General features: G+C 33.1%; 3 protein-coding genes across 6 annotated transcripts in view; 2 read left to right on the top strand and 1 right to left on the bottom strand.

The window, feature by feature from the left end:
• The window catches only part of LOC119668150, a 40,153-nt gene extending 19,904 nt beyond the window's left edge, over positions 1-20,249 (top strand). For 3 of the 4 annotated variants that reach the window (XM_038077566.1, XM_038077565.1, XM_038077568.1), the window contains 6 exons: positions 4,482-6,268; positions 6,363-7,882; positions 13,938-15,972; positions 16,036-16,277; positions 16,351-16,566; positions 17,126-20,249. In XM_038077566.1, coding sequence (XP_037933494.1) covers positions 4,482-6,268; positions 6,363-7,882; positions 13,938-15,972; positions 16,036-16,277; positions 16,351-16,566; positions 17,126-19,463 — 8,138 coding nt within the window. In that variant the 3' untranslated portion in view covers positions 19,464-20,249. Of the gene's footprint in view, positions 1-4,481; positions 6,269-6,362; positions 7,883-9,984; positions 13,095-13,937; positions 15,973-16,035; positions 16,278-16,350; positions 16,567-17,125 lie in introns of those variants that run through there. The other variant, XM_038077569.1, reaches the window with a different exon arrangement.
• Positions 20,250-20,303: 54 nt separating this feature from the next.
• On the bottom strand, positions 20,304-21,857 carry LOC119668151 (negative elongation factor E). Its single transcript, XM_038077570.1, has 5 exons — positions 21,712-21,857; positions 21,505-21,619; positions 20,977-21,376; positions 20,729-20,895; positions 20,304-20,596 (listed from the first exon to the last, which is right to left on the bottom strand). Exons 1-5 carry the CDS (start codon positions 21,790-21,792, stop codon positions 20,505-20,507), a joined length of 855 nt encoding a protein of 284 aa, XP_037933498.1. The 5' UTR covers positions 21,793-21,857; the 3' UTR covers positions 20,304-20,504.
• Positions 21,858-22,928: 1,071 nt separating this feature from the next.
• On the top strand, positions 22,929-25,505 carry LOC119669199 (pseudouridylate synthase 7 homolog). The gene is made up of 7 exons (XM_038079013.1): positions 22,929-23,274; positions 23,328-23,603; positions 23,662-23,767; positions 23,824-24,012; positions 24,071-24,245; positions 24,315-24,503; positions 24,570-25,505. The coding sequence occupies exons 1-7, from the start codon at positions 22,983-22,985 to the stop codon at positions 25,371-25,373; spliced, it is 2,031 nt and encodes a 676-aa protein (XP_037934941.1). The 5' UTR covers positions 22,929-22,982; the 3' UTR covers positions 25,374-25,505.
• The last annotated feature ends 2,382 nt before the right edge of the window (positions 25,506-27,887 follow it).

The following is a 27,887-nucleotide window of genomic DNA, read 5'->3' as shown; positions in this document are numbered from 1 at the left end:
AATAAATTAAATACTTTAAATGATATCATTTGTATTTTGATAGATTTATTTTTTTAGAGAATATCTTGCAATATCAATTTAAAAACCAAAGTTTTCTAAAATTTTAAACTATTTTAACTAATTTCTTAATGAATCTTTTAAACAGTTTTCTTTCGTTGAAGATGAACTCTTTATGAAACAGCAAGCATAAATAATATTTTTTATAAATAATTGATTGAAACAGTAATTAAAGTAAAAAAGTATATTTGTTATATTTCTGCTCTTATGGGTAGTAGTAGGTGGTAGTAAAATATCTTCATTGTTTAATAAAAATTATTCGAACACATTTCCATTATAACGTTGGCTTACGATATCTGCCCAATACAATACTTTAAGATATAACACAGATTTTTTGAAATTCAACGTGAGACTTCAAAGTATTTTATCTGTTTCTGCCCTGTGATTTTCAGGAAATGAGTCCCGAAAACTAATTCGTCTTTCATTAATAAGAATGATGTATGGGAACTTGATATAATCATTATACATTCTACTAAATAAAAAAAAAATTTATAAAACTATCCTGAAACGAACACAGATGACTACAATTAACAGTGTCCTTGAGTTCTGGGAAATAGGCAAAATATATTTTCAGACCTAAGAAATAACTTAATATATTTTATTCAGTAGTTTCACTGACTTCTTTTCTATTAAACATTTTAAATATTAATAGTGATTTGATTTTGAATCAAAATATTCCGAATTGTCACATTTTAATTATGAAATGAAATGTATGTAAAAAAAATAAACTTTAAATTATGAGATTTGAGTAATAGGAATCTAAAAGTAGATTTTAAGCGAGAAAGGAGAGAAGTGATTTTCAAATAAATATTATAGTTATCTTAATACGAAAGTAGTTGGCTATTATTATTTATGTTACACTTTACGTTTCAAGCATCTTTGGCAAAGTCCTGCGAACACTGACACTTTAACTAATATGGTTACCGACAGTTTATCATTGTAGACAGATGACTTCGGTACGTTAATCTACCCATTACACATTTCTACAAATATAAGTAGTCCTAAAATTAAAAGTGCGAAGCATCTAGCACATGAACAGCATTCCTTTAAGAATACTTGACTTTTTTAGTCATATAAAAGAGCATCGATCTAATAAGATATAAATAAACAGGGTATCGTCTCCGAACGGAGCGAAGCACCGTGATCATAGTTCATCAACCTAATAATCATCAATCTAATAAGTTTGTAAACTTATTGGTTTTTAATAGTCAAATAACATCGCTCTCATTAAATCCTTAAAGGTGAACAAGATTGCTATAGGTTTAAATAAAAGCCATAGAATCGATGACTGGGCGTAATAGAAGCACCACGAGCATAGTTGATCAATCCATTAATCATCACAAACAGCGATTGAAAACACATGTCAACGTTACAGCATCCAGTCTTCTCCAGGTGGTTGCAATACCTAGACGGTTAAAAAGGAAAACAGTGGCAGACTTAAAGGACAGCGAGTAGCAAAATAGCTTCATTTTTGTTTTTACCTTAAATATTCAAATCAAATTACTTATTAGTACCTTTTTTTTTGTTATTTGTACTAGGTGCAATATTAAAACGATTTTTGTCTTATTTGAAGAATCGTTAATAAAAAAACAAAAAAAAAAAAATCCATTAATCATCAATCTAATAAGTTTATAAACTTATTGGTTTTTTGATAGTCACATGACATCGCTCTCATTAAACCCTTAAAAGAGAACAAGATTGCTATAGGTCTAAATAAAAGCTATGGAATCGATGACTGGTCGTTGTAGAAGCGGACTAACAAATCATGAGTATCCGAAATAATAAAATCAAGGTTATTGGCTGTGCTTATTAGACTCTAACCTGTAACAGCTTGTAATAGCCAATAGCCAACACTGATGATAAAGTGATTCATGTATATTAACTATATATAAACCTTTATACTACTACGTTGAGATATGTAATAAGATAAATAAATTTGTAAAAAACAAGAGAAATTAATTGAAAGTAATAGAACTATAGAGATAATAATCGTTTGGATGGAATTATAATTCATAAAAGTATTATAAAATCGAATTTAATGAATGAAAAACATTTTTTCTTTTTTAAAACTTAAAATGAATTGCAGAAGCATTCATAATTATTTTTTTTTTAAATCAATTTTTAATTAGTTTTTTTTAATGTCTTCACGTACAGATTTTCAAGAGGTGTACATTTACAATGAAAATTCGGATCGAAAAATTAGAGCAAATTTCGATATTTCTTATTTAATGTTTATTTTGTTTCATTATTAAACACAAACAAACTATGTCTACATACAAAATTTATATTAACTTTTTCATAATCTTGAGTATACAAAATCGGCTAAAACAGTTCCACTCCTGCCGTTCGAACGTCCGTGAGTCAACGCGCGAGGCCCACAAATTCTTCGGCGTCTAAACAAATTTCGTAGATTTATTGCAACAAATAGAAAAACCTAAATACACAAAAAGCCAACTAAAGATACAACTAAAGATACATACAACAATTTCAAACAATAATAGCATTAACCAAAAATATAAAAAAAATATAAATATACATAAAAACAATTTTTTGTTTTAAGTTTAAGAACCGAAAAAAGCTAAACCGAGAGACTCGCCTGCTCGCCTTCGGTAGTTGCCTGCAAAAAATTAACTTCGACCGCAGTACGATCAAAATTTGTACGCCGAATGGACTGTGGACGAGTAGTACGAATAGATACCGTGTGTGTGCAAGTTTACATCTGATAAAAAATATACGTAAAAGTATATTGAAATATTTTTGAGAAATATTGCATATATCTAAGCATTTGATAATATTTCTTTTATTAGAAATAAAGTAAAATAAAAAGAATAAAAAGAAAACATTACGCAGGACGTAAAATAAAACTGGCAAAACCATATTAAAGCAGACGAAAAACTTTGGGTAAATTAAATTAATTAAAATAAAATATAAATGACTTTTTATAAAAGTTTTCCAATATTATAAAATATTGCACAAGAAAAATGAATTGTAATAATCTGAGCGATTAAAAAGTTGCACAGATTCCGATCCAAGGTTAAATGAAGTAGGCTACGAGTGAGTAGTGAGTGAGTGAGCACTAAAACTTGAACCTCAGCTAGACTTGCCTGCACTTGGCATAACTAAAACCAGACCAAATTTCAGATTTGGTCGCATATTTCAGTATGCAAATTGTATTTTGGCCTGCTTTTCGCATAAAATTACTTTAATGATCGTGCATTGATATTTCGTAACTGTGGACCAAAGTTTAAAAGAGCTTTTCTTGGCCAGATGTCAAATTTTTGTTAATCGTGTGCCGACACATGGGCGTAGAGTGCGGGACCCAATAAAAACATATTTTCTAGTTTGTTATTACTTATAATTAATACTGAGAAAAAATTATAGCTTAAAGACGATTGTTATATCAATCAAATGGAATTAACTTATGCGAATGAAAAAAGTAATTACCCGCTTTTGCAGTCGAAGTCACTCGAAATCAAGTGGATGTTGTAAGTTGAATTTGGTTGTCGATAACGTCAAAGACAGTTGTAATCCAAGTCGGTGCTTCGTTCTTTAGGAAATCTGCTTGTTGGGCCTTTTTCTGCGAAAGATCTAATTTAGACAAGGCTTGTGAACTGCACTTGATCTTCGAAAAAGTTGTAGCCAGTTTTTATTGTAAGAAGGAAGGAGCTTCCTTTGTGAAAGGTTAAACGCAAACATTTTCCGTAAGCTGCAATTGATCGTCTGCAATTGCTGCAATTGATCAGTTCCTTTTATAGCCGGTTATTCTCTGATTCTTAATAAAACCCATACAATTTGCCTCCTGTGTAAAACCTAAAATTCAGACGGGAGTTGTAAGTCGCGCTTGTAAGCAGTTATCGTTGTAGATAAAGTAGTTTCCTAATTCTCGAACAAATCTGTACAAAAAAAAAAAACTGTAAAAATATAAAATGTAATACACAAAAAAAAATAAATGTAAACAAATAATTTAGAGATCGCTCTAACTTTCGGTAAAATAAATAATTTCTCTACGCCTTTGTATGAATTGGGAATGCGCCACATGCCCATTCATTTTAAAAAGTTCTAAAAACATAAGTTAATCCAAATTTATAGACATATCGTTCTTGATTAGATATTACGAAATATTGTTGGTATAATTTTTTTAATAACAAATATTTTATTAGATTTCAGAATTTATGTAGACTTCTTAGTACGCATCCAAAAAATCACTTGTAGCTAATACGACAACTGTTGATTATGTAATATTTTATTCTAGTATTTGTTGTATACGTAAACGTTCTCTACGTAATTGTACTTAAATAAGAAAATACATTTTTATGTCTGTATCTACGTTTATGCACTGTTTTCACTGAAATCTATTTTAAGTTACTATTTAGAAAAATTTTTAAATAAAAATAAACTATCTTATGCCCTTTCGATATTTTCAGTGTCATTACCCGGCGCTGATACGAATGAGAGCAATCAGCCGACAATTCTTCTACTCAATAAAGTTAATGAAGTGAAGGAAACAATTGATTCAGCTTCAGTAGCGACAAAAAAATCTGCAACAGAAGCACATACAGAGTCCCCGCAAATAGAAGATCAACGATCGGATGAAGTAGCGACAAATGCACAAACGGCAGAATTACCAAAGCGCAAAGCAAAAGTAAAATTGCAAAGAAAAAAGAAACAAATACCAAGTGATAATCTAGTCAATAATAGTGATACCAAATCGGAAACAAGTTGTGATACTATAAATTCGCCGCCATCGAGTCCATTGCCAAGCGCTTCAGTTGCTGAGAGCGCACCCTTGTACGATCGTCAGTTTAGTCGGGAACACGTGCTTGATATTGAATCTCATTTGATTGAGACCTATGATGATTATCAAGCAAAGGATGAAAGCGTTGGTATAAAAGAACTACAACCTATACAAGATGAATTAACGTTAGGTTCATCCAAAGTTGAAACAGATCATAATTTATGTACAGTAATCGAAGTCGAGCCAGCCGGTGTCAAAATTAAAAAACCTATTAAAACGCGCATTCAAGCCGTACAAGCACAAATTATCGAAGATATTGGTATTGAAGCAGATATAGGTATTGAATCGGAAGACAATAATATTATAACTGATCAAATTAACAGTACTGCGAACGATTTAATAGACGAAATTTTAGATATCGCTAAAGAAAGTATAAAAGTGCCTAATATTATAGAAGAAAAGGTCATCCTAGTGGAAAATACTAAACAAAGTAACGAAGAAAATTCTAATGCTGAAGAACTTAAAAACGCTTCTGAAGATTTAAACAAAATAGTTAGCGAAGTAAGAAGTACTTCTGAAGATTTGTTGAATGGAATAATCGATGCGGCTGAATCGATTGCACAACAGAAAGTGGAAAGCGCTGCTGCTGAATTAGTAGATAAAGTAGTCGAAATAGCCGAAACAAGAACCAACGAAGAAGATAGTGTAGTTGAGAATGTAGATGTAGATGAGGCTATCGAAACTGTCGATACAAGAATCCCCAAAGCAGATAGTGTAGTTGAGAATGCAGAAAATATTGAAAAGGTTTTGGTTAATGGGAATGTTGATCCAGTTGAACTAAGCATTGAGATTGAAGACAAATCAGATTCCTTAATTAAGAGAACTACAGTAGCATTTGAATTGACAGAAGAAGCAAATGATGAAATAAAACGTACTGCAGAACTGTTAATTAGCGAAATCGAGCGTGAAGCACTTAACGCTATTAGTCAACAACTAGCCGAAAATAAGACTGGAAGTCCTTTGAATGAAGTGAAAGAAGCAGATTATAAAAATAAGCACAAACTGAAGTTGGAAAATAGCGCGGACGACCCCAATGACACCTTATCTCAAAAAGTAGATGAACATATATCAGAAATAACTGGAATACTTAAGAAAAATACCAGACATGAAGATATTCTATTAAACGGTGATATTAATAATGAAAACTTAAATATTAATATTATCGAAACACAAAAAGCATTGAAGATTATAGATGTACCTACGCCTAAAAACGAATCAGAAGTAGAAGCGCGTAAACTGTTTATTGAATCATTACCACAAATTGACACCAAAACGGATGCTGAAAAACTTGCTGAAGATTGTAAACGTGAATATTATCAATCGTTAAAGAAATACTTAATCCAAAGCAGCACGGAGAAACCACCAGTGCCATTACAAACTTATAAGTGGGAGGATTTGCGTCGTGCGAAAGAAAGAGTAAGTAAAGAGTAAGAAAATGTATTCTAAAATCTTTATCTACATATAAATTTAAGTATTGATATATTTATTAAATTTATATTATATTTTAAAGGGTGGTTATCCTTGGACACATTTATATAAACGGCCGCTCGGTCCAGATGAGGAACCGGAGATAGTACTATTACTTAGGAAATCTCAGGAATTGCGTTTTACTTCAGAATCACCAAAATCTTTGAAAAAAGTTCGCATTGACGAGCAAGTACTAGTTAAAGAGGCCGAGCGTTATATACAAGATCTATCTGAAGACGAAGAAGACGATCAAAAGCACCAAACATTAACTGAAGACGACGAAGAAAACCACAGCATACACAGTGAAAGCATTTCATGTGTGTCAGACTCAGTACTTGCTGTTGGTAAACCCAGAAAATCGAATCGTTTAAATAAAATACGTGGTATACTCAAGCGGCGAAAAAGTGGACGTTCAAGTGAAGACGCACAATCACTGCCTGGAACTTCAACAAACACAAGTCGACGACAAAGTGAGGAGCACATTGAAGCAGAACCATTAACTAGCAACGAAAATACACCACAGCACAAGGAAAAGCGCTGTTATCCAATCATGAAAAAGTTAAAGAGTATGGCAGATCGTCAAAAGAAACGGCTTAATATAAAGCGCATTACTCTCAGAAAGGATGAAAAAATAGTTTTGGGTGAAGAAACGAAAATACTAAAGCTCAAAAAGTCACCCAAGTCTGATCGTGGAGAAATACCACATTTCATTGAGAAGCAGGATTCCGATGATGTACTTGAAATTGTTGAATTAGATGAATCACCAAGTCGTAAGCATAGACCTGATAATAGAGATGTAGACAGTGGTAATGATGTAGCACAGCATGCAGAAAATAACACTACAATAGTACAACCAGATGAAATCATAGAAATTGAAACGACATCTGATAAGCCTGAAAGTAAAAAGTCAGAAGTTGTTATGATTGATATTACAGACGCAAGTGAAACGAAAGTTGAAACGGAAACAGATGCAGAAGCAACTAGACCAAGAAAAGCACCACGATTACGAAGAGAACATGTTTACGAAGAAATTGATCAGCCTGAAACTATTGAATCTCAACTTAATGACATACTCGAATTGGCTTCTGTGGAAGCTTTAAAAAAATCATTAGTGAACCAAGACAATTCAGCACTAGAAGACATCGCCAATGCAAATAAACCATTACCATTGGATCGTATGGGTAGTAGTGAGGAAGAAAATTTCAATGTTAGTACGGAAGAAAAACCAAGTTTAAGTTTGCTTGCACCAATCTCATCTATAGACTCAACGTCCTCTGAAGAAGATAAAGAGAGAGCAAAATCTCAACTTTCTCCTGTCGCTGAAGAAAGCGATGTGGGTAGTGTTGATGGACAACTCAACGAACCCGATCCTGTCGATATTGTTGAAAAAAATGATCAAATCGAAATTAAATCATCTATTAAGAAGGAAGCATCTCCAGCACCATCTGATAAGAAGGTAACATTCTCTCATGTAGAAGACGAAGCCGAACCACATCGTGAAGATATTGAACTGCCAAGCGAAATCATGGAAGCAACCGCAGCACGTAAATTAAAAACAACAAAGTAAGTATGTTTACTTCCTACAAAGGTCATCACATAGATTAACTTTATTTTCTTTCCTAATGATAATTAATACAAAACACTATGATATTTCAGAAAATTTAATTTATTTCGCTTTCTAATGAAATTGTTACTAACACTGCTACGAAAGGGTCGAAAAAGAAAAAAAATATATCGGTACTGAAAGTTTCACACAGTTCTCCCCACACATTCATCAAACAGTCAGTTACTCACTGCACCATACAACACAACACAACACTCTATACATAACCACTGATAGCGTCAAACATGAATTAATAAAGGTAAGCCGATTCCCAAAATGTAAAAGTGGTCGTTTGTGATGTTCTCATCTGTGCCCGTTTATACTACTTAGAACTCAAAACCCCAAAATCTATAATATACATAGTATGTGTCGACCAAATTTAACTGTTTGAAAAAATGTATAGTTTCCTTGTCAAAATAGAGTTACATACATATTACATATTAATATAACAGTTATTTTCACTTTTATTTGTTGACATTATACGTAAATATATTTATTTGTACTATCATTATTAAATATGTGAAATGTACTAGTTTTATGATAAAGACTATCGAGGGTGAACTATGAAATTGAATTTAGACCAATTTTTCCGTAGGTACTGAAGTTTATTATTTATGGTATTACATATTAATTTTATAATGTTAAATAGACATGACTAGGAACTCGATCCCATTCTAGTTTTAAATACCTAGCATGTACCATATATTATTTTTTGAGCTAAATACATATACTATATCTTTATCTTTTTTGAACTTATAATTAGTTCCCGCATCATTCTCATTCAGAAATAAGTGTTATAACTGAGAATAAACATAATTTTTTCAACATTATTTACTACAAAACTAGAAATGGTAATGAAACGGATTTTAAGTTTAAACAAAGTTATTAAAATTTGTATAAAACTGAAATGAATTAAAAAATACTTAAATAATTAAATGTAAAATTTGGCACTAGTCCACATATAACTTTTTTAAAAGAGTACAAAATTAAAACTTCCTAGTGTACTTAATATTTACTTACATTCATATCTCTGCATACACATATCACTGCAACTGTTGGAAACGGTTGGTTTCCTCTTCTTCTCTTCCAAGATTTAAATATTTACGTAGTGCTATTGTGCCTCTTATTTGCTTGAGCCATATCATAAACGAAGTCATATATCAGAATAAATTTGCTGAATATTGTCGATGAGTAATCAAGATCTAGAACTATGTAAATTAAAACTAGGTTGAAATTAGAGTGAAAAGCATTAAGTATACTATACTATTATATTATACCATTATTATAAATACATTATAATTGTTTAAGGGGTTTTTTATATTAAACTTCTTAAGACATTCATATGCAATGTCTAATTAATTAATTCGCTAATAATATATTTTCCTAATATATATATATATATATATATATTTATATATATATATATATATATATATATATATCTTAAATCGTTCAGTTTAAAAATAACTTTATTAATAATGTTGTCTTCACAAATTGTTTAATATTCGCAAATACTTTTTGGGTTAATAGAAAAATTATTGTTTTATAGAAAAATACTTAAAATGCATTTACTAAAATAATTTCATATAATGGCATCAGTTCAAAATGCATTAAGAAACCGCGTTCAAGACCCCAAAAAACAAAATTTCTAAAGTTAATTTCCTTTTAAATTTGTTTTAATTTTATTTATTTTTTTAGTTGTCTATCAGAACGTTTGCCAAGTCCACATACCAGAAACTAGAAAACACAAATATGAACAAATAGAATTTTACAAGAGATACGAATAACAGCCTTTCTAAACCTAATACATATAGCTGTATATGTATATATGTATAAAAATATATATAGTGAGTGATATGCAAAATAAATCACTTCATCTCAGAAACAAAGCTAATGTAGAAGAGGTGACATCTATGAGAAGATCATTTGGTGTTCCTCTTCTTTTTTTTTGCTAATTTTAAAAAATTAACAAAATTCGTAAATATTTTATGAACTTTTTTCGTAAAGAAATCAAGCAAAAAGTGCTCCCGAATAGTGCTGAGTTAATTGTACAGCGCAAAAAGCTCTCAGTCCTGCCCGAAATCTGCAACGATGAAGACGGTATAAGAACGTCGCGTGAGCGTTTGGGCGAATTTAAAAATAAATCAAATACTGCTCTGCCTCCGATCGGTGAACATTGCTGAGGTGCGTGTCAGAAATGCACTCGCATAAGCAAAATATCGGGAATAATTAGTATACGTACTACTTCAAAGATTCTTACAAATTCAAGTGAAATCAATAGAAACCAAGAAAGCTACTACATAATCGCCAATTATTTAAAAAAAAAAACCTATTAAATAACATAAAAATAAATTCAATGTCCACCCTCGGAGCAATTCTTAAAAATAGCAACATAAGCGTTTGGCATAGAACAAACTAAGATTTACGGTGCGGTGTGACCGCTGCGAGAACTACAAATTGTCGCCAAAGTAATACTAAAAAGAATTTAGCTACGTACAAATTTTAATTCATTTATTAATTTCTTTTATTCGGTTTTATTTAAAATTTTTTTTACAAGTGCTACGCAATGAATTCGCGTCGTTCGGCTTCTGTCGGCGCTTTACCGCATGAAAAAAAGCACTACGTTTCCCGGAACGAAAGTGCAAGTGGAATTTCACTAGATGTACGTTGTGCTTGCCAATATTTTCAGTGTGATTCACTTTTACCAGACCGTGTAAACCCCGCCGATTCCCGTCCCTCTTCAAAGTTGGGCTTTCACGAGGAATTAGGAAGTTTTGATGAACAAATGAAACAACATACATATGACCAATCCCATAAGCAGGTGGAAAATTGGCCACACTTACAATCCCTCAACTCGAATGCACCCCTACATTTGGATCAATTGTCTAATAAAAATTATAATATCGGTGGGCATGCTGCTATGGACTTGGATCGCATATCAACAAATTCAAATATGGGTGGCCTTCACACGTCATCGCCTCCAGTAGATTCTGCATTCCTGCAAAGGTACCCTGAACTTGAGGAAGCCGCTCGAAGTGGTGGTTTGGTGGTAAGAAGTATATCTGATGCAACAGACCCTGACTTGCCTGGCAGTTCTACATTTGTAGCGGGACATAGAAATCGCCACATGTCCGTAAGTGGACTTTCAACTGGAAGTTTTGGTATGCGTGATCCAGAAACCTTATCTATGCGTAGTGGAGTGTCGTTACGCAGAATATCACGTTCTCCTTCCAAACCAGATCTGATTGTGGCAGATATTAACATACCAGGCGCACACTTGGAAAAACGCGCTACACGTTCAGTAAGCGCCAGTCGACGTTCTTCAAATATAGATCTATCTCATTTTACTTCTCACAAGCTAGTAACTAATACCATAAGCACACTTCCTCAAGTGAACTTGATAGCACCCACACCGACACCTGTAGTGACCGATATTAGACCAGATTTCAAACGTGCTTTAACACCAACCCGTTCACCATCACCAGCACGATCACGTTCACCGGCACGTTCACCTTCACCAATACAAGATTATCGCATAGCTAAGCCCCCAGCGTCAATCGATTATATGCGGCCAGATGAAAATAAAGAAAATTCGGCTTATTATCTACAATTAGGAGAAGTTTTACCACAAAATCGACCTATTGATGTGTCTAAATACAATACACAGGCGCATAATATTTCACTTAGTCAAGAAGAACCCATTTCAAATGATTACAATTTTCAACATAGTCATATACCGAGAGCTGCATCTCCCTATCCTGTTTCGGCTACTGTTAAGCAAGATCCTCTACAGCGCACTGTAGCCGAGTTAGAAGCTTTAACAGCCAATACAAATCTTATGGATATTCGCGATGATATCAAACTTAATACAATCCAGCCTACTGTGGTAAGTGGAGCTACCAAAAATCCATCTTTACATCTAGATGAAGATACTCATATAAATATAGTAAGTTCAATACCGATTGTAGATATTGAAAAGCTCGTACAAGACGAAAATGTTAAAGCGTCTGCCGCAAATTCCAAAACATCAAGTAAACAGCCAGCTTCATATCAACCATTTGAACAAGTGCCTAAAAATCTTACTTTACCGCAAGGAAACATAACACAACCACAAAACTCAGCAAATACACAATTAAAACGTCAGCATCCAATTGACCGTCAACCCTCACCAAAACCTATCAAAAAGCCTACCTATGATATGCAGCAGTTACAACCACAAACTCTTGAAATAAAATCGATTGCAAATTCAGATCAAAATATACCGGATGCTAAAGCCTCATACACCTCTAAAATTAAGTCAATGTTTAGCGCAAAAAATTCTGAAGCACCTAGTGAACCCTCTCCGTTTACTCAACGTCGTTCCCCAACACCCAAACGTGAAAAATCTCCATCAACAGCACCAAGCAAAATTAAATCGATATTTTCTAAGTCAAAGCCAACTCCAATGGAAATTGTTTCAGGTAGTAGTGCTGTTATAACCAAAAAACCCGAAGCTGAACCAATGGCTGTAAAGGTAACCGAAACATTTTCTTTAAAAGTTGATGAAATGGATCAATATTGTAGTCGACCGGCCAAACAATCAGCAACACACTTTGAAACACCCTCACGTAGTATATATAGCAGTCGTGATGAAGTCAGTGTATCAGAGCGACTATCGATAGCTCCCTCCGAAGCGTTCGTACCTATTGTTTTGCCACAAGCAAATCGAGAAAGTTTTGTGGCTGGTATTAGGAATTCGTATGCCAGTGATATGGATGTTTATGGTCGACGTAGTGAATCCGAGCTGCACAGCTCAAGTCAAGATCAAACACGTTTTTCAAAAGGGGGCTTGATTTCAGTTCCAATTAATATTGGTAGCAATAGTATTGTAACTCCAGGACTACCACCGAGTGGTTTATCATCACAACATAATTTACCTCGATCACCATCAGAGCAACGAATGCCACAAATCAAACTTAGCAGAAAAACCAGCTTTTTGGAAGGGCGTACACAATCTCAAGATCGTGCTCATATTCGTGGATCCACTGATGATATTTATACCACGCGTATGACAAAAACGGTTAGTTTTAATTTTGAAGAACGAAAATCACGCTTATCAGCTTTTGAAAGCACAAGTCTTTCACAGCAGCAAAAAGATCAAAGAGATTTTCTAGAAAGGACTTATTTCTCCCGGTAAGAATGAGTTACACAGGTCAATGGAACGCATCGTTATAAAAATTGAAACATTTCCTACATGAGAAAATCAAAATCCCAATGTATATATTAGCATAATTTACGGGTATTATTCAATGTAAAATACATATTTTTTACCATTAACTACTAATATGTTTTGAATTATAGCATGAACACGAAATATATATGTGTCCGTATATTTCTGATAGTGTTCAAGGAGTACAATCAAATTTAGAGAGTTAGTTAGTAATATAAAACGATTGGAAGCGTGTAACTGGCTTTATGTTCTCACTTGCATTATACATGCTATATATCCAATCTTATAAGTTCTATAAGTAGATACCCCATATTTGATCTTCTTTTATAAGCTACCTATAATATTTGTCTCATCTTAAAATTTGATATATGTTATACACACAAACCTTTTGAAACTCCTTATGTATTGTCTACGTGAACTTGAACTGAGCCAGAGATTTCTAAATTTATAGGTACATACAATATCAAGCTAAAAATATAAATTAATTAATAACACCTTCTAGACAACTTGGTTTATATATTTCTTATGGTTTGTAAATGGCGGCAAGCTTAATTATTTTAAAATTTTAAATGAATTTTAAAATCAAGCATTTGATACTAACAAATATGTTAATTGTTACTCCATTAATACATTATACATCACCACATCATACAAAACTAATACATTAGTTTACTTACAAACAATGCAAACTATTTTTACCTCCATTACTTTTACAATGACTCATATTCTGTATGAATTCTGTATGAAATACTATAAAACAGAATATTATTTTAATAATGCAAATTTTATATATTAAACATTTTTAGTGATCATGAATATGAACCAATTGGAGTGCCCGTAAATGGTGAAAAACCAGTTATAAAGAAGGAGTCTTCTCCAGCGCCTGTACAAGCGCAAAATAAGTCGAAAATAAAAATGGAAATTGACACAGTTAGAGATGAAATGAAAGCAGCAGAGGATTTGCAAAGAGATTTTGAAGAACAGTACTTCAGTTCTGCAACCACAACACCTCGCACTGAGTCTCGCACGGATAATGAAATACATACAAGTCAAGTAGACACCAGTGCTCTTGAGGAATTACCACTTAAGCCAGAAAATCGTAAAAAAGGTTTTATGGCCTCCGCTCAGGACCGAACTCGCAAAATGCAAGCTGGCCTTAAAAGTCAAGCTGGAAAATTGAAAACAAAATTACGTTCACCAGCAAAGAAGCCTCCAGCAGGAAGTCCAAAAGCAAAAGACCGTAAGCGCTTTAAAGCGCCAGAATTTTCAAAAATAAAAATGCCAGAAATAAAGCGCCCAGATATGTCTAAACTAAAGGAATTGAAACGTCCTGAATTTACGAAATTCAACAAGCCAGATATGTCTAAATTTAAGCTCCCAGAAAAATTTTCGACACTAAAACTTAGAAGAAGCAAATCATTAAAAGAGAATGAAACCAGTCCAGAGGATGAAATTTCAGGCATAACAACAGAAGCGCCAAGTTCAAAGGTTCAAGAATCGCAACCACAAAAGAAAATATTTGAATTTAATTTTGGTACGTATCCACGCGCATTTCGTAAGAAAAAGAAACCAGTTGAACCAGAACCTTTACTTGATGCAGGCACTGGCACTGGCACTGGTACAGAAGGTTTGAGTGTCATAACAAGCACCGAAACGCAACCGTCTGTAGAATCATCAAGTTCGCCACAAGGTGATCGTGGACCGGGACCAGTACGCTCCCGATGGGCGGATAAATTTTCCGACGTGAGCTACAATGATAGTGAAGGTTCAAGATATCGTCGCTATGGCAGTGAGCAAGAAAGTTTCGACCGTGAGTCTTCACTCGAGAGACGTATGCGTGAAGATTTGGAAGACACTGGTAGTGAAGCTCCTATGGAATTAGGTATATTAGGAGGCGTTGCTGATAACAAGCAATTTGCGGAATTTGATGAAGAAAATCGTGCAATACACGAGATATCTAATCTTCGAGCTGGGGAATTTAAGCGTCGCCCAATGGTGCATCAGGACTCGGACCTTAGGTCAGAAGATAGTAAAGAAGCAGTGGGTTGGACTGATAAAGAAATTCAGAAAAATAAACTATTAAGACACGCTGAACTTGAGGCGGAAGCAAGCTACTTAAAATACTCCTATGACGACGGAATAGCACAGGAAACACACTCAACTGCTAGTTCAGGCAAGAAAGTAGTAATGGAAGAAATTGATGACGACGAATTCTTCTTGCGTAAGCGAGGAATATCACAAGATAATATTGAATTAAGACAGTACATAACTAATGCTATTAGAGAAGGTTATGATACGCCGATCAATGCTTTACAGCATGTTGGTCAGTCAAGTGAAAGAATGGAATTTGGTGAATACGATGTACCTCCACCGAAACCACGGCGACTGCACAAGAGCAATAGACCTGAGGATATTTCCCAAGAATTCGAAACTCAACGAAGTGATTACGGAGACGATTTATCAATGTCACAAAATGGTAGTGATTTCTTAACTGGACCTAAGAGGCCTATGCGAAAGGAAAGAAGTCGTAGCAAATATTCAATGGATAGCCAAGATGTAGCAATGCCAGATGACTCTATAAGACATGCTCGATACTTTGATGATGATGAAGAATATTTACGCCCACCACGCAGTGCACACTATAGGGAAAACAATTTTGATATTGCAGATAAACAAGTTTTTACTGCTGAAGATAATGAAGTTGACAGCGTTATGCAGCAGCCACAAGCACCACAACGAAAACGCCGTCAATTGCGCGACGTATCAATGGACAAAGATTCATACATAAATGGCTTTAGTGGCAGATCGGTATCAAATAACTATTTACAAGAACCCGAGGATGTAAGTTGCAATGATAATTATTGAAATAATAATGTTGATATTTATTTTTTTGTGAATTTTAAGGTAATAGTTTACCGCACCGAACACGAATATCCCATCCCACCACTTGCCACTCCAGAAAACTATACCGATGGCAATTCGATTCCATCTCGTAAATCAAGATCCACATCAAGGTTTGATGAAGATGACCGAACATCAAGAGGAGCGGACTCGTTAACTTTAGATGCAAATATGAGAATTGACAACGATATTGACGCACAGGATGTTGATGAAAAGTTTATCATTGATATGATAGAAAGCGATGGGTAAGTATATAGTGAAATAAAATCAAAATATATGGAATATTGAAACAGCAGCAATTTCACATTATCTTTATAGTTACGCAGTAGTGCGAAAAGAACAACTACCAAAACCCACTCCACCAGCCAGAAGAAAAAAGTTTTCACGCTCACCGGGAGAACGTTTTGCAACTATGCCCAACATGCGCACAAAACATGGTACTCCGCCCCCCGAACGTCCGCCACCACCACGGGAATATACGCCGTCCACGGACTTACCCACGAAACCTGTGTACACCACGGACGTGGCTCAAAAGTAAGGCAAATTGCGCAAAGTTGCTTTTACTAACACGCATACGTTTTTTTTTTGGACGACTATCCTTACATTTTTATTGTTGTGTACATTTTTAGTGAATTTTGTTTTTTGATTTATTTTTGTTAAGTTTATTTATTTTAAATTAAATCATTTTTCTTTTTATGTGTGAGAAACCACACACTTAAAACGAAAATAGTTTTAAGAGTGCAATATTAGACATAAATCTAGGTTAAGAACACAAATACAACAAAACACAATAAACATTACAGATACATTTTGTTTTTTCAAATATTTTTGCTTTTGATGTTGCAAATTTTTGAAGCTTGAATGCATGCTGCAACCACGATGCGCTCGCGGAAGCCTTATTTGCACTAGTGATATTAAGAAGCAATCAAGTGCTCTTTACGAATCACTTTTTTCTTACTCCAGCTTTTTTGATATAATTTATATATTTTTTTTATTTTTGGCAATCATGCAATGAATGTTGTTAAGAAACTGATACCGATGCACTACAAAAATTAAAAATTGTACGTCTAAAACTCATTATTTCTTTAAACAGCTATGAAGACGATTATGAAGAGCCTGGCATTAGTGCTAACGAACGACCAGAATCACCACGCGATTTACAGTCCGGAGACGTGATAAATAAAATGAAGTATCGGCCATTACCTCCACCACCTCGACCACCGCGAGATAAAAGAAATCGAGCTGAAAGCAGAGCTTCTAATCAAGGCAGTCGCACGGATGAACATGAAAGTACCATGTTGGATATAGACGAAAATATAGCTACTTCCTCTACGGCTGACAGTTATGATCAAAATATGGAGTCAGATGACAATTCACACATACCTGAAGTCGAAGTTTCCACACAAACTGATCCACTACCGGATGATTTCATATGCGAAGAGTTTGAAATAACTGAAGACATGAAGGTCATTGCGCCGCGACGATCAGGCAAAACATTAGACGAATTAATGAAAGAGCATCTTGAAAGTGAAACTAATGAACCAAAGCTATTAACAGAAGATGAACAATTGGCAATAGGTTTGCAGCGATTTAGAGATGCAAATCAACGCAGTTTATCTGAAAGGTCACGTGCTTCATCTCAAGCAGATCGTAGCAGATCTTTGAGTAGACCACAAACTCCATCTGCAGTCATAATCGAAAGACGTGTTTCAACGCCTATTCCAAGTCAACAAAATGAATCTGTTTTAGAAGCGGCACTGATTGTACGTCCTGTAGATGATTTAGATTTAGAAGAAGAAGCTTTACGTCGAGAGGGACTTCTCACAGACAGTTCACAACAAAGTAAATCCGATGTTGAAAGCCATTATCAAGCGGAAGCAGATAATACAGAAGAAGCTAAAGGAGCATTAAGTGATTATTCTTATGCACCAAGCTCTAGTGACTTAGACGCGGCTATTGAAAAATTGCGTTTGCATGAAGAAGAACTGAGCGAGACTCAACATGTTGAAGAAGAAGATGCCGAAATTGAGCGAACAATGCGAGATTACTCATATGATGACGATGAAGCAGAAAGATATTCTAATCATTACGATGAAGATGAGTCAGAACTTACAACAGAAAACGTGACTGCAAAGAATGAACTGTTAAGACTGCAAGAACTGTTGGAAAAAACAACTTTAGATGCATTAAATAAGACTGAAAAAAGCGATATAAGTGAAGACGACAACGAATTTACGGCAGCAGAAAAAGAGTTACTTAAACGTATTGAAAGAATAGAGCAAATGGACACAGAATCATCAAGTGCGGTAGCACCACTACCACCACCACGTCGTAAGTCAACAACCGCGATTGAAACTACAAATGACTTGATTATAGCTGAGCAAATACCCACACAATTAACACCTGTTCAAGCTGTTGTCAATAGAGAACAATTACCACAATCACAGCTTCCGAGCCGTCTTGGCGATCTCGAAGTAGATCACTTACGAGTGCATGCACTGCAAGCTGGCCAAATTATGGTGTCACAATTACACGGAACAGAGATAAGTGCTGATGAACTAGAATGTAAATCAGGCAGTCTTGTTGTCAAAAATATAGAATTACCACCAGGATTTATAGAAGATATTGTAGAACGAGTACGCAATACCGAACGCAGTCAACTATTAAATACCGAAACGCAAACTAGCTTGCAGGCTAGTAATGAAGAAATACCCACCGAGCAGGTGTCACAATTACCAGTGTCAGAAATTGTGCCACCACCAAAACCTCCTAGATTAAGAAATTTGGAATCCACACCTGCCAGCACAACATATACTGCAGACATTCAACACGATATAACGCAACAAAATCTTGATGAAGAAACACAAACTGATATTCCTGCTGCCCCACAATTGCCACCAATTGTCTTTCCCACCGCCGAATATTTGCAATCAATTGCACCACTTGCGCTTTACAATTTACGTCAACAAACAGAAATGGACCCAATTGATGATACGACAGCATCAACAAAATGTCAACACCGGTCGCGACATCATCATCATCACCACCACAGAAGACGTGATTCAACTAGTTCGGATATTGAAGAAGAACCATCTGATATTGATGAACCACAAATACAGCGACGTCACCGCTCACGCAGTACTACACGTCCTCGAGATAGACAAAGCATTGCAGCAGCGACTAAACAATTACTAGGCGCTTGCAGTTTACAAGTTGTCAACATAGTAAACCACTTGACCGAAATAGTGAGAGGTGAAGGCGGAAAAGAGCAGGATATAATCACCCGTTTGCGACAAGTGCCAGTATTGGTTGCACTCTTTATAGTTGTAACTTTCGGCGTTTTACTTTATCTGCTATCTGGAAAGAATGTACACACACACCATTGGGATTACTTCAATCCACCTGGGAATGATGGACGCCATCAAACGTAATAGTTAAATTTTTCATATCGAAAGTCATAGGTCTAGCCAATTTTTATTGCAGTTCTATAATAAGAATTTGTCTCAGACCACATATGATAATTTTTTTGCATTTTGAGTTCAATTTTTACACTGTAAAAAAATTATATATTGTAAAAAACGAATTTGCGAATATTTCTAAATGGATGAAAGCAGTGAGTTAAGATTTTTTATTATGGGTGCAACTCAGTGCAGTCAAATATTTGTATACGAAATAAAAGTTGCCTTGTACCATTTAAACTTAAACTTCATTAAATCAATCAAAACTTTAAAAGATTTTTTGACATTTTTCATTTATCAAAAAGCGTCGACAAGAGAGGACATCACATATCTTATGACTTAGATTACATACATATATCGGGTACATTAATACATTTTCACATAACTACATTAACAATTATTTGAATTAAGTGATACTGACGTATAATGGAATTCGGTTTTGGAAACATCTTGGATTTAAATAAAACAAGATTTATACATATTTTTAATATTTGCAGTAGTCAGCAACGGAGGACTACGACTGTAAGAAAAAATTAAGAATTTTATTTATCCAGTGTTCAGTGTTACTACAATTATTACAATAAATTAAATTAATTTTTATGATTATTAATTTTTTTATATAAATTCATTGTTATTTATTGATATAAATAAGTTTAATCCGCTAATAATTGCAACTTAGAGCGGTGCTTAGTATTTGTTTTACAAAAATTAAATCAACTTTAAAGATAAAAATAAAGCAATACATATTTTTAAAATATATCTTTTTAGAGTTTCATTGATTATACATTCTTGTTTTAAATTCTTTGACAATTTTTTTATTTTATTTTTTTAACAAAAAATAATTATATTTAATTATTTTGCAAAATTAGTATTGATTCTAAGTAATAAAAAAGCAATTATTTTATTTTGTTTCGAATCTAAAAATTAAACATCCTAAATGAAGTAAAACATGTAAAATTCATACTTACAATATCCAGTATTTCGTATTTAATTACGAAATAACCTACCAACCGTTTAATCCATACCATTTGAATCGAATATATCTTCATCGTATTGTACTACTTCACGGCGATCTTTGTGGGTACCTTTTTGTGATTTACTTGAAGCTGTAACAAATAAACCATTATATCGTGAAGTAAACATTATCTTTCTAAAGCAATTTACTTAAAGAATAAATGCGACTTAAGGACCATAACCGAAGAAATACTAAGATAATTTCTTTTGTCATGAAAACTTACCAATTGATGACCAAGCTGCAGATGATGAAGCATCATTTATTGGTTCGATTTGTGGTTGACGACGTGCTAATTGCACTTGCAGTGATATGCCATTAACATTCTTACTGTGCATTTCAGCAATCGCTCTATCAGCTGATTCAGGTTTGGCAAACGTTACAAAACCACGACTATTATATGTAGAAAAAAACAAATTGTATTGAACAAATTGTATTTATATAGAAACATAAACGCGCGTTAACCATATTTACCCTTTTTCAATTTCCATTGAAATGTTGATTATAGTACCATAATCGTTAAAGGTTTTTCTTAAGAAGTCTTCATTTACTTTATTACCAGAGACAAAAATTGTATTTCCTGCACGGGGCTTTTCTGGTTGCGTTGGATCATGATTAGTCTTATCAGTAATTCCACGTTCCTCTCGATCTCGTTCAGATGCAAAGTGTTGGTAAAGGTTCTGTATACGTGGTTCTTCCTTAATTATTTCACTGATAATAGGTTCTTGCGCAACATCATTTTGTGTCGAAGAAAATGGTTGATAAGTTGCAACGCTAGCTTCTGGTGCTACTCGCTTTCTTTCTTGTCCTTTTGGACGCTTGAATGAAGTTTGATCTTGCTTTGTCTGTTTTTGTATTGCAGGTATTGCGCCACCTTAATAAATATTAAAATATGCAATGTTATTACAGTTACTAGTTATAACGTGCATGTCGGAAAGGTCTGATGAGCAGCACTGGACCTAACCGCTCATGAGTTTGTTAGACTATCATTGTTAGACTTACTTTTTATCAATTTTCTTGCCACTTCACGTGCATCCCGAGCATCAGTTGTACGTTTTGGATTTAGTGGTTTTTCCGGCTCCTGTTTTGGAGCTTTTAATGCTTGTAAAGCCTTTTTCTGTTTAAAAAAAAAAAAATATAGATACTTAATAAGTCAACATATAATCAACAATATATGTATCTGCTTTTAAGAGCAATGAAATAGCGTACTTTTTTACGTAGTTTTTGATATTTCGCTTGCAACATAACTTCTTCTTCAGTTAGATTAGAAGGAAAATGTATATAAACCATGATGATTGTATAGTTATTACTAATAACAGAAACTTTAGACGAATAGTACTACATTAAAACAAATATTTATTTATAATTTATGTTTCGTTCACAATTTTTCCATTATATGTAAATTCACAATAGTAAATAACATTAAAATATAATTTAATAACATCAACCAAAGAATAATGTATTCTTTGACACTAACCATTCCATTATAGTTATGCTTTACTAAAAGTACTTCAAAACAAATAATACCTTAAACGGACTTGGTTCTACAACTTGTGCGACATCGTTTGCTATTACACATCTGGCCCCAAGTGCCATATGCCTCGGGCATGGCAAAATCAGCAAGAAAAAACTCATAGAGGCTCTAATAATGCTAATTTATTATTATATTATCTATAATTATTTTTAACAATACTTACAAAATTAAACGCTTTTCCTTTAAATCGACAAGTATAATTGAAAATTTTTTTCTGTACCAAAAGTGGACAAGTATGATTTAAAATTTTTTTCTGTACCAAAAGTGATTTAACAAGGTATCATTTCTGAAAAAAATAGAAGTCCAATTTTTTTCTATTGTCTTTTTATAAAAAAGAAAATATAATATATCTGAAATGTACATAAGATATAGAACAGTACAGTCTTTTTATCAATAATCATTTTCTTATTTAATTAATCGGACTATCTATTACTGACTATATATAGTACATACCTTTTTTATGAAATAATTCTTTGGTTACTATAATATCAATTAAGTTCTTAAAATACATTCTGATCGAAATTTTCTTTTACTTTCTGCAGCCATATTTAAAATTAATTAGTTCCATATTGCACAGTTGCATCTATAAAAAATTTTGTTGGATGATATAATACAATACAATGTACAATAAAGTTCGCGCTTTAAAAAATTACCATTTTCTAAAACGAGTACCAGAATACCATATTTATAATAAATAAAATAAATTACAATAAAATAATTTAAGCTATTAATATAACGATAAAGACAATTAAATACAAACCTCAGAAACAGAATATTCTTGCTTTTGAATGCTATAATCACACAATTGAGTATTTCTCTCTATTGCTCTAATTATGTTTCTCTATTGCTAATTATGTTAATTCTTCAATAATTGTCTATTGTGAATAGGAGAGTAGTACCCAATTGTCAAAAGTTGCATGTGCCTTATTTATTATTTTAATCGAACATGAGGGATAAACAGTTTAATAAACACAGGAAACCTTTTAAAGGTAAAAATAACAATAATAATAAGGTAAGACGTCCTTTTAGTAGTCAGAATAAAACTGACTCTAATTTTATGGAAAAAAATTCGATAAATGAACGTCAAGTCGGTATTACTGAATATGTAACAAACAGTGTTGGCTTTACCGGTGTTCTGAAGTCTCGTTACTCCGATTTTCATGTTAATGAAATTGATTGGAATAATGAAATATTAACATTAAATAATCTTGAAGTTCCAGAAATGCCCAATCCAAATAGTAAGTAATGGAAATTAAGTAGCATTGTCTATCCTAAAAATTGTTTACTTTAGATTTGAGCATCGACGAAATAAATGCAGGTAAAGATCAGTTCAAAGATCTCATAACTGAAAATGTGTGGAAGAATATTGCAGAACTTGCCGCATCGTCTGCAGAAAACGATAAAATTATTAAAGTTGATGTTAGTTCTTTTAATAAGGAGCAACGCACGCTTCTACATAAAATTGTGAAAACTTTGTATAGCAGCAACAAGTTAGTGAGTAAAACCACTGAAGAGGAGGGTGAAGCTAAAAAATTTGTTACAATAGCGAAACAAAAATTTCAACGTGGTAATTATTCTATATTAAAAAATATCAATGTGAAATAGTCTAAATTTATATAACATAGAAAACAGAAATACTTGGACATTCCCTGGGGAATATATGCACTTCTTAGTACACAAGGAAAATATGGACACCAGTGAAGTTGTTTCTGCTTTGGCTACAAAAATGAGGTATATTTTTGAATATATTTAATAGTCAATTAAATAATTATTTAATTACGAAAAAGAATGACTCCATCCTGCATTAATTATTGTGGCACTAAAGATAAGCGTGCAAAAACAACACAGAAATTTTGCATCAAAAGAAGAGCACCGTCACAAATTTTTGGTATTGTGAAAACCCTTCGCAATGTTACAGTTGGTAATTTCGAAAATAGTGATAAGGTTCTTAAACTTGGTGACCTAAAAGGCAACAGGTACCATTTTACATTCCATAATCTGTTATATATTCACTTATTTTTTTTTGAATTTAAGATTTCGAATTGTTTTACGTCATTTAAAAGGTAACAAAGAGGATATTGAGTACTCTCTTCAAGAGCTAATGAAACTTGGTTTTATTAACTACTATGGTTTACAAAGATTTGGAAACTGCGCTTCTGTACCCACTTATAATGTTGGTGTAGCTTTACTCAAAAATGATTACAAATTGGTTGGTACATTTATTGATTTATTTTATTCTAATATGGTACTTTGAACTTATTTGAATGTTTAATTTTAGGCTGTTGAACTTATATTAAAACCCAGGGAATCTGATAATGATCACTTGCGTGAAGTAAGAGAAACATGGTGGAAAGATCGCGATTCTGCACGAGCCGCAGCAAAAATTCAAGGCAATTTTATTGAAAAAAAAATTTTAGAGGGGTTGAAAAAGTTTGGTGAATCTGATTATGCAAATTCCTTGAGACAGGTTAATTATTATTTGTAAATATTTATGTATTATTCTATAACATTATTTATTTCTATATGCCCTTAGCTGCCACGAAATACGCTATTGCTGTATACACATTCTCTTCAAAGTTTAATTTTCAATCGTATTGCTTCGAGACGAATCGAAGAATTTGGGTTAAAACTCATACCAGGTGATTTGGTGTACCGCGACAAGGATGAAATGGATGCAGACACAACAGCAATTGGTAATATGGAATGTGATAGTGATGAGAATGCATTTAAAAACGAAGAGAGCAGTACAGTTGAGACACCAGAAGTGTTATCTGCATTTAAGTTGAAAGTGAAGCCCCTAACTCAAGAAGATATTGATAATGGCAACTATACATTGTTTGACGTAGTGCTCCCATTACCCGGTTACGACATTACATATCCTGATAATGAGGTCGCAAGTTGGTATGAAGAATATTTAAAAGAATATGGACTTACCTTAGCTTCGTTAAAGCATAAAGTGAAACTTTACTCCTTGGCTGGTTCATACAGAAAATTATTAATTAAACCGACAGATATGTCTTGGTCATATTGTGGTTACAATAGTCAGGAAAGCGTTCTTATCACTTCCGATTTAGAAAAACTGAAAGGTATTAGTGAAAGTGGAAAGTTACCATACACAGAAGGAGATTTCAAGGCATTACTTTTGGATTTTTGTTTGCCTAGTTCAGTCTATGCAACAATACTAATAAGAGAACTGTTAAAAAATAGTACTTCTTCTTCAGACCAAACAAAACTAGAGCAGGAAGCGTTACGATCTTGTAATGCAGGAACAAAAAGACCATTAGATGAGGAAGGAGGTACGAGTAAGAAACAGAAAGAGGATGATACTACAACATAGTTTTATTGTGTACATATTTTGTGCATTGAATATTACACTTTTAACTTTAGCTAAAAAATAACTAAATTGTTTTTCGTTTATAAAATATCTTTAAAAAATGTTTCCTATGTGTGTATTGTTAGATATGCAAAATTGAAATAAATTGCCTAATATGTTAGGTTTTTGTTACGTAAATGACTGAATATATGTACTAAAACTACTTGGCCTAATAAAATATTATTTATACTATATATTTATAATACCGACTTTAACAGGAAAGTTATAGTCCCAACTTGCTTGAATTGAATGAGTTGTAATTTCGACCGTGAAATAAAATCTAAAGATATCGTTGACGTTTTCGTGTTAGAATTAAGAGCAACGTTCGAGCGCAAATATATTTGAGTGTGCATTTGGAGAAGGAGAATGTAAAGGTATGTCAAATTTCAATGGAGAAGTCCGGACTAGAGAAAGCGCGCAACAGGCCACCAAACTAAATAATTTATGAACGTCTTTTTACAAACCATATTCGATAAAATATTCGTCGATTTTTATTTCCTGATAAATAAAAAGTGTTAAACTTCACTTAGAATTAAGTAGTAAAAGATTTTAACCATTAGATACTAAAGGCTCCACTGCTAAGAACTGTAGTTTATTAATCACGAGTTTAATATCTGTTAATCAAAATTTATTGGTGAACAGTGGTCAGAAGTGAAAAATAGACTGTTGCAAAAATGTGGTATAATTCCAAGAATTACGAAGTTTATTATGTGCAGACACTAAGTACGGAGTCTGAAAAATCACATTTGTATATCTTCACAACGGAATGTACATTATTAAAGTTGAGTAAGTGATTTTGATGAAATTTGTGCCCAATAGCTTATATCAAACCAAGAGAAACGATGCTGTGATGATGAAGATCGGAATGTGGTATAGTGTAGCCGGTCAAATTACCGCCTTGTGAGTGAGAAGCAATACTTATCGACGTAATTCCTTTAGCCGGAACCAATGAGTACGAGTAGTTATTAACATTAAGTTTGCCCTTATGATGAAGAGGGTCAAAGAATATTTGAAAATAAAATACGTGTAGTTTTTATATTTGACCAGAAGTGATTGCTTACCATATGAAGAAAGTGTAAGTGAGAAAAAAAATCTTTATAGTTACACTAATTATGTCTGTATGGTGGTTTTAAGTTCGACATGCCTAAAAGTGAGTGACGTACCGCACTTCTATCAATTTATTAAAATGATCGAATACCTTCATTTTAAAAGTGATCATTTATTCTTTTAGTATTTTAATGAATATAATAATAAACTGTATGATTTGTGATTATTTTTTAAATAATATATTGAATAACAATAACGACTTTATTTCGGTACCATAGATCAAACATAACCTATTTTAAATCGCAATTTAAATTCCAATATTGACTTTGATTTTTAAAGTTATAAATTTTGCTTTAATTTTAAGACTAAAGACTGAAATCGTTTCTAAAATATGTGAAATTCAGATTGAAGAATGAAATTTAAGTGGAATGTACATATAACCATACGTTTGTAGGACGATATGATATGAATCATTGAAATTCTAAGATAGCAGTTTTCTGTGATGTATCCAGGCTAAAGCAGCAAAATAGAATCATTTGCGCAGTATTCCTGATAAAACAATGACTTGAAAGCAGATATTTCTTTAAATCTAACTTCTTCCAAACTCCGAAAATGATTATGTAAAATTACTTATGGGTTGAAGTAGTGAAACGCAATATTTAGACATCAAGAGTAATTTTCTCATTATCAATCGACAGTAAATATCTACTGTACTTCGCAGTCTGAAAATCATTGACGACATAAAGGGACGTGAACATTTGTCTAAAATATAAGCATATATGCGTCTTTCATATGCTTAAAATTTAGAGATCTGTATTGCCTAATATGGAATAGTAAAACTTGTACGTATCAATCCATAGTATATTTGTACTGTACTTCGCAGTCTGAAAATCATTCTGGACATAAAGGGTACAGCTGTAGCCAATATCTAACTTTTGAATTCGGCATATATGTATTTTAATTAAAAACCTTAAAAATGATCAAGCCTCCTTAACTCGTTATTTAAGAACTGACATCTCACATCTTTGCACAGCTTGTGATGAAGTCAAAAATAAATATTTCATGCTAGTGATAGTTGATTTAGCAATGTATCAATCGGTTCTTCTCTTCAAAAATTCTTTTCCAAAAAATCTGTATATGTGCATAAATCAGATAATTTAAAAATCATGTTTATTGTTTTTAAATAAAAAATAATATAGATTATAATAAAATTTAATAATATTGTGTTGAATTGAATGTTTTTTCGTTGCTTTTTATACGAGGTAAAAACAAGTGAAGATAACAGGGACATTTCAATAGTAGAGGAGAAAGTTTTTCATTAGGCTCCTGGACGAAAGGACATTTTTCATTAGGTTTTCATTAGAGCGATAGGACAAATCACATTTTCTTGGAAATTTGTAGCACAATTAATAAAATTTATCAATTAAACCA

Source organism: Teleopsis dalmanni, chromosome 1 (assembly GCF_002237135.1).
Source record: "Teleopsis dalmanni isolate 2A chromosome 1, ASM223713v2, whole genome shotgun sequence".
NCBI lineage: Eukaryota > Metazoa > Arthropoda > Insecta > Diptera > Diopsidae > Teleopsis > Teleopsis dalmanni.
This window is presented reverse-complemented; position numbering and strand designations above follow the sequence as displayed.

Excerpts from the sequence above, each read along its gene's own strand:
- LOC119668151 (XM_038077570.1), bottom strand. The coding sequence starts at position 21,792 with ATGGTTTATATACATTTTCCTTCTAATCTAACTGAAGAAGAAGTTATG. Across the intron at positions 20,896-20,976 it reads TCAATGGAAATTGAAAAAGG|TCGTGGTTTTGTAACGTTTG; the intron begins GTAAATATGGTT and ends TACATATAATAG. Across the intron at positions 20,597-20,728 it reads TGCAGCTTGGTCATCAATTG|CTTCAAGTAAATCACAAAAA; the intron begins GTAAGTTTTCAT and ends TATTTGTTACAG.
- LOC119669199 (XM_038079013.1), top strand. The coding sequence starts at position 22,983 with ATGAGGGATAAACAGTTTAATAAACACAGGAAACCTTTTAAAGGTAAA. Across the intron at positions 24,013-24,070 it reads GGTGACCTAAAAGGCAACAG|ATTTCGAATTGTTTTACGTC; the intron begins GTACCATTTTAC and ends TTTGAATTTAAG. Across the intron at positions 24,504-24,569 it reads ATGCAAATTCCTTGAGACAG|CTGCCACGAAATACGCTATT; the intron begins GTTAATTATTAT and ends ATATGCCCTTAG.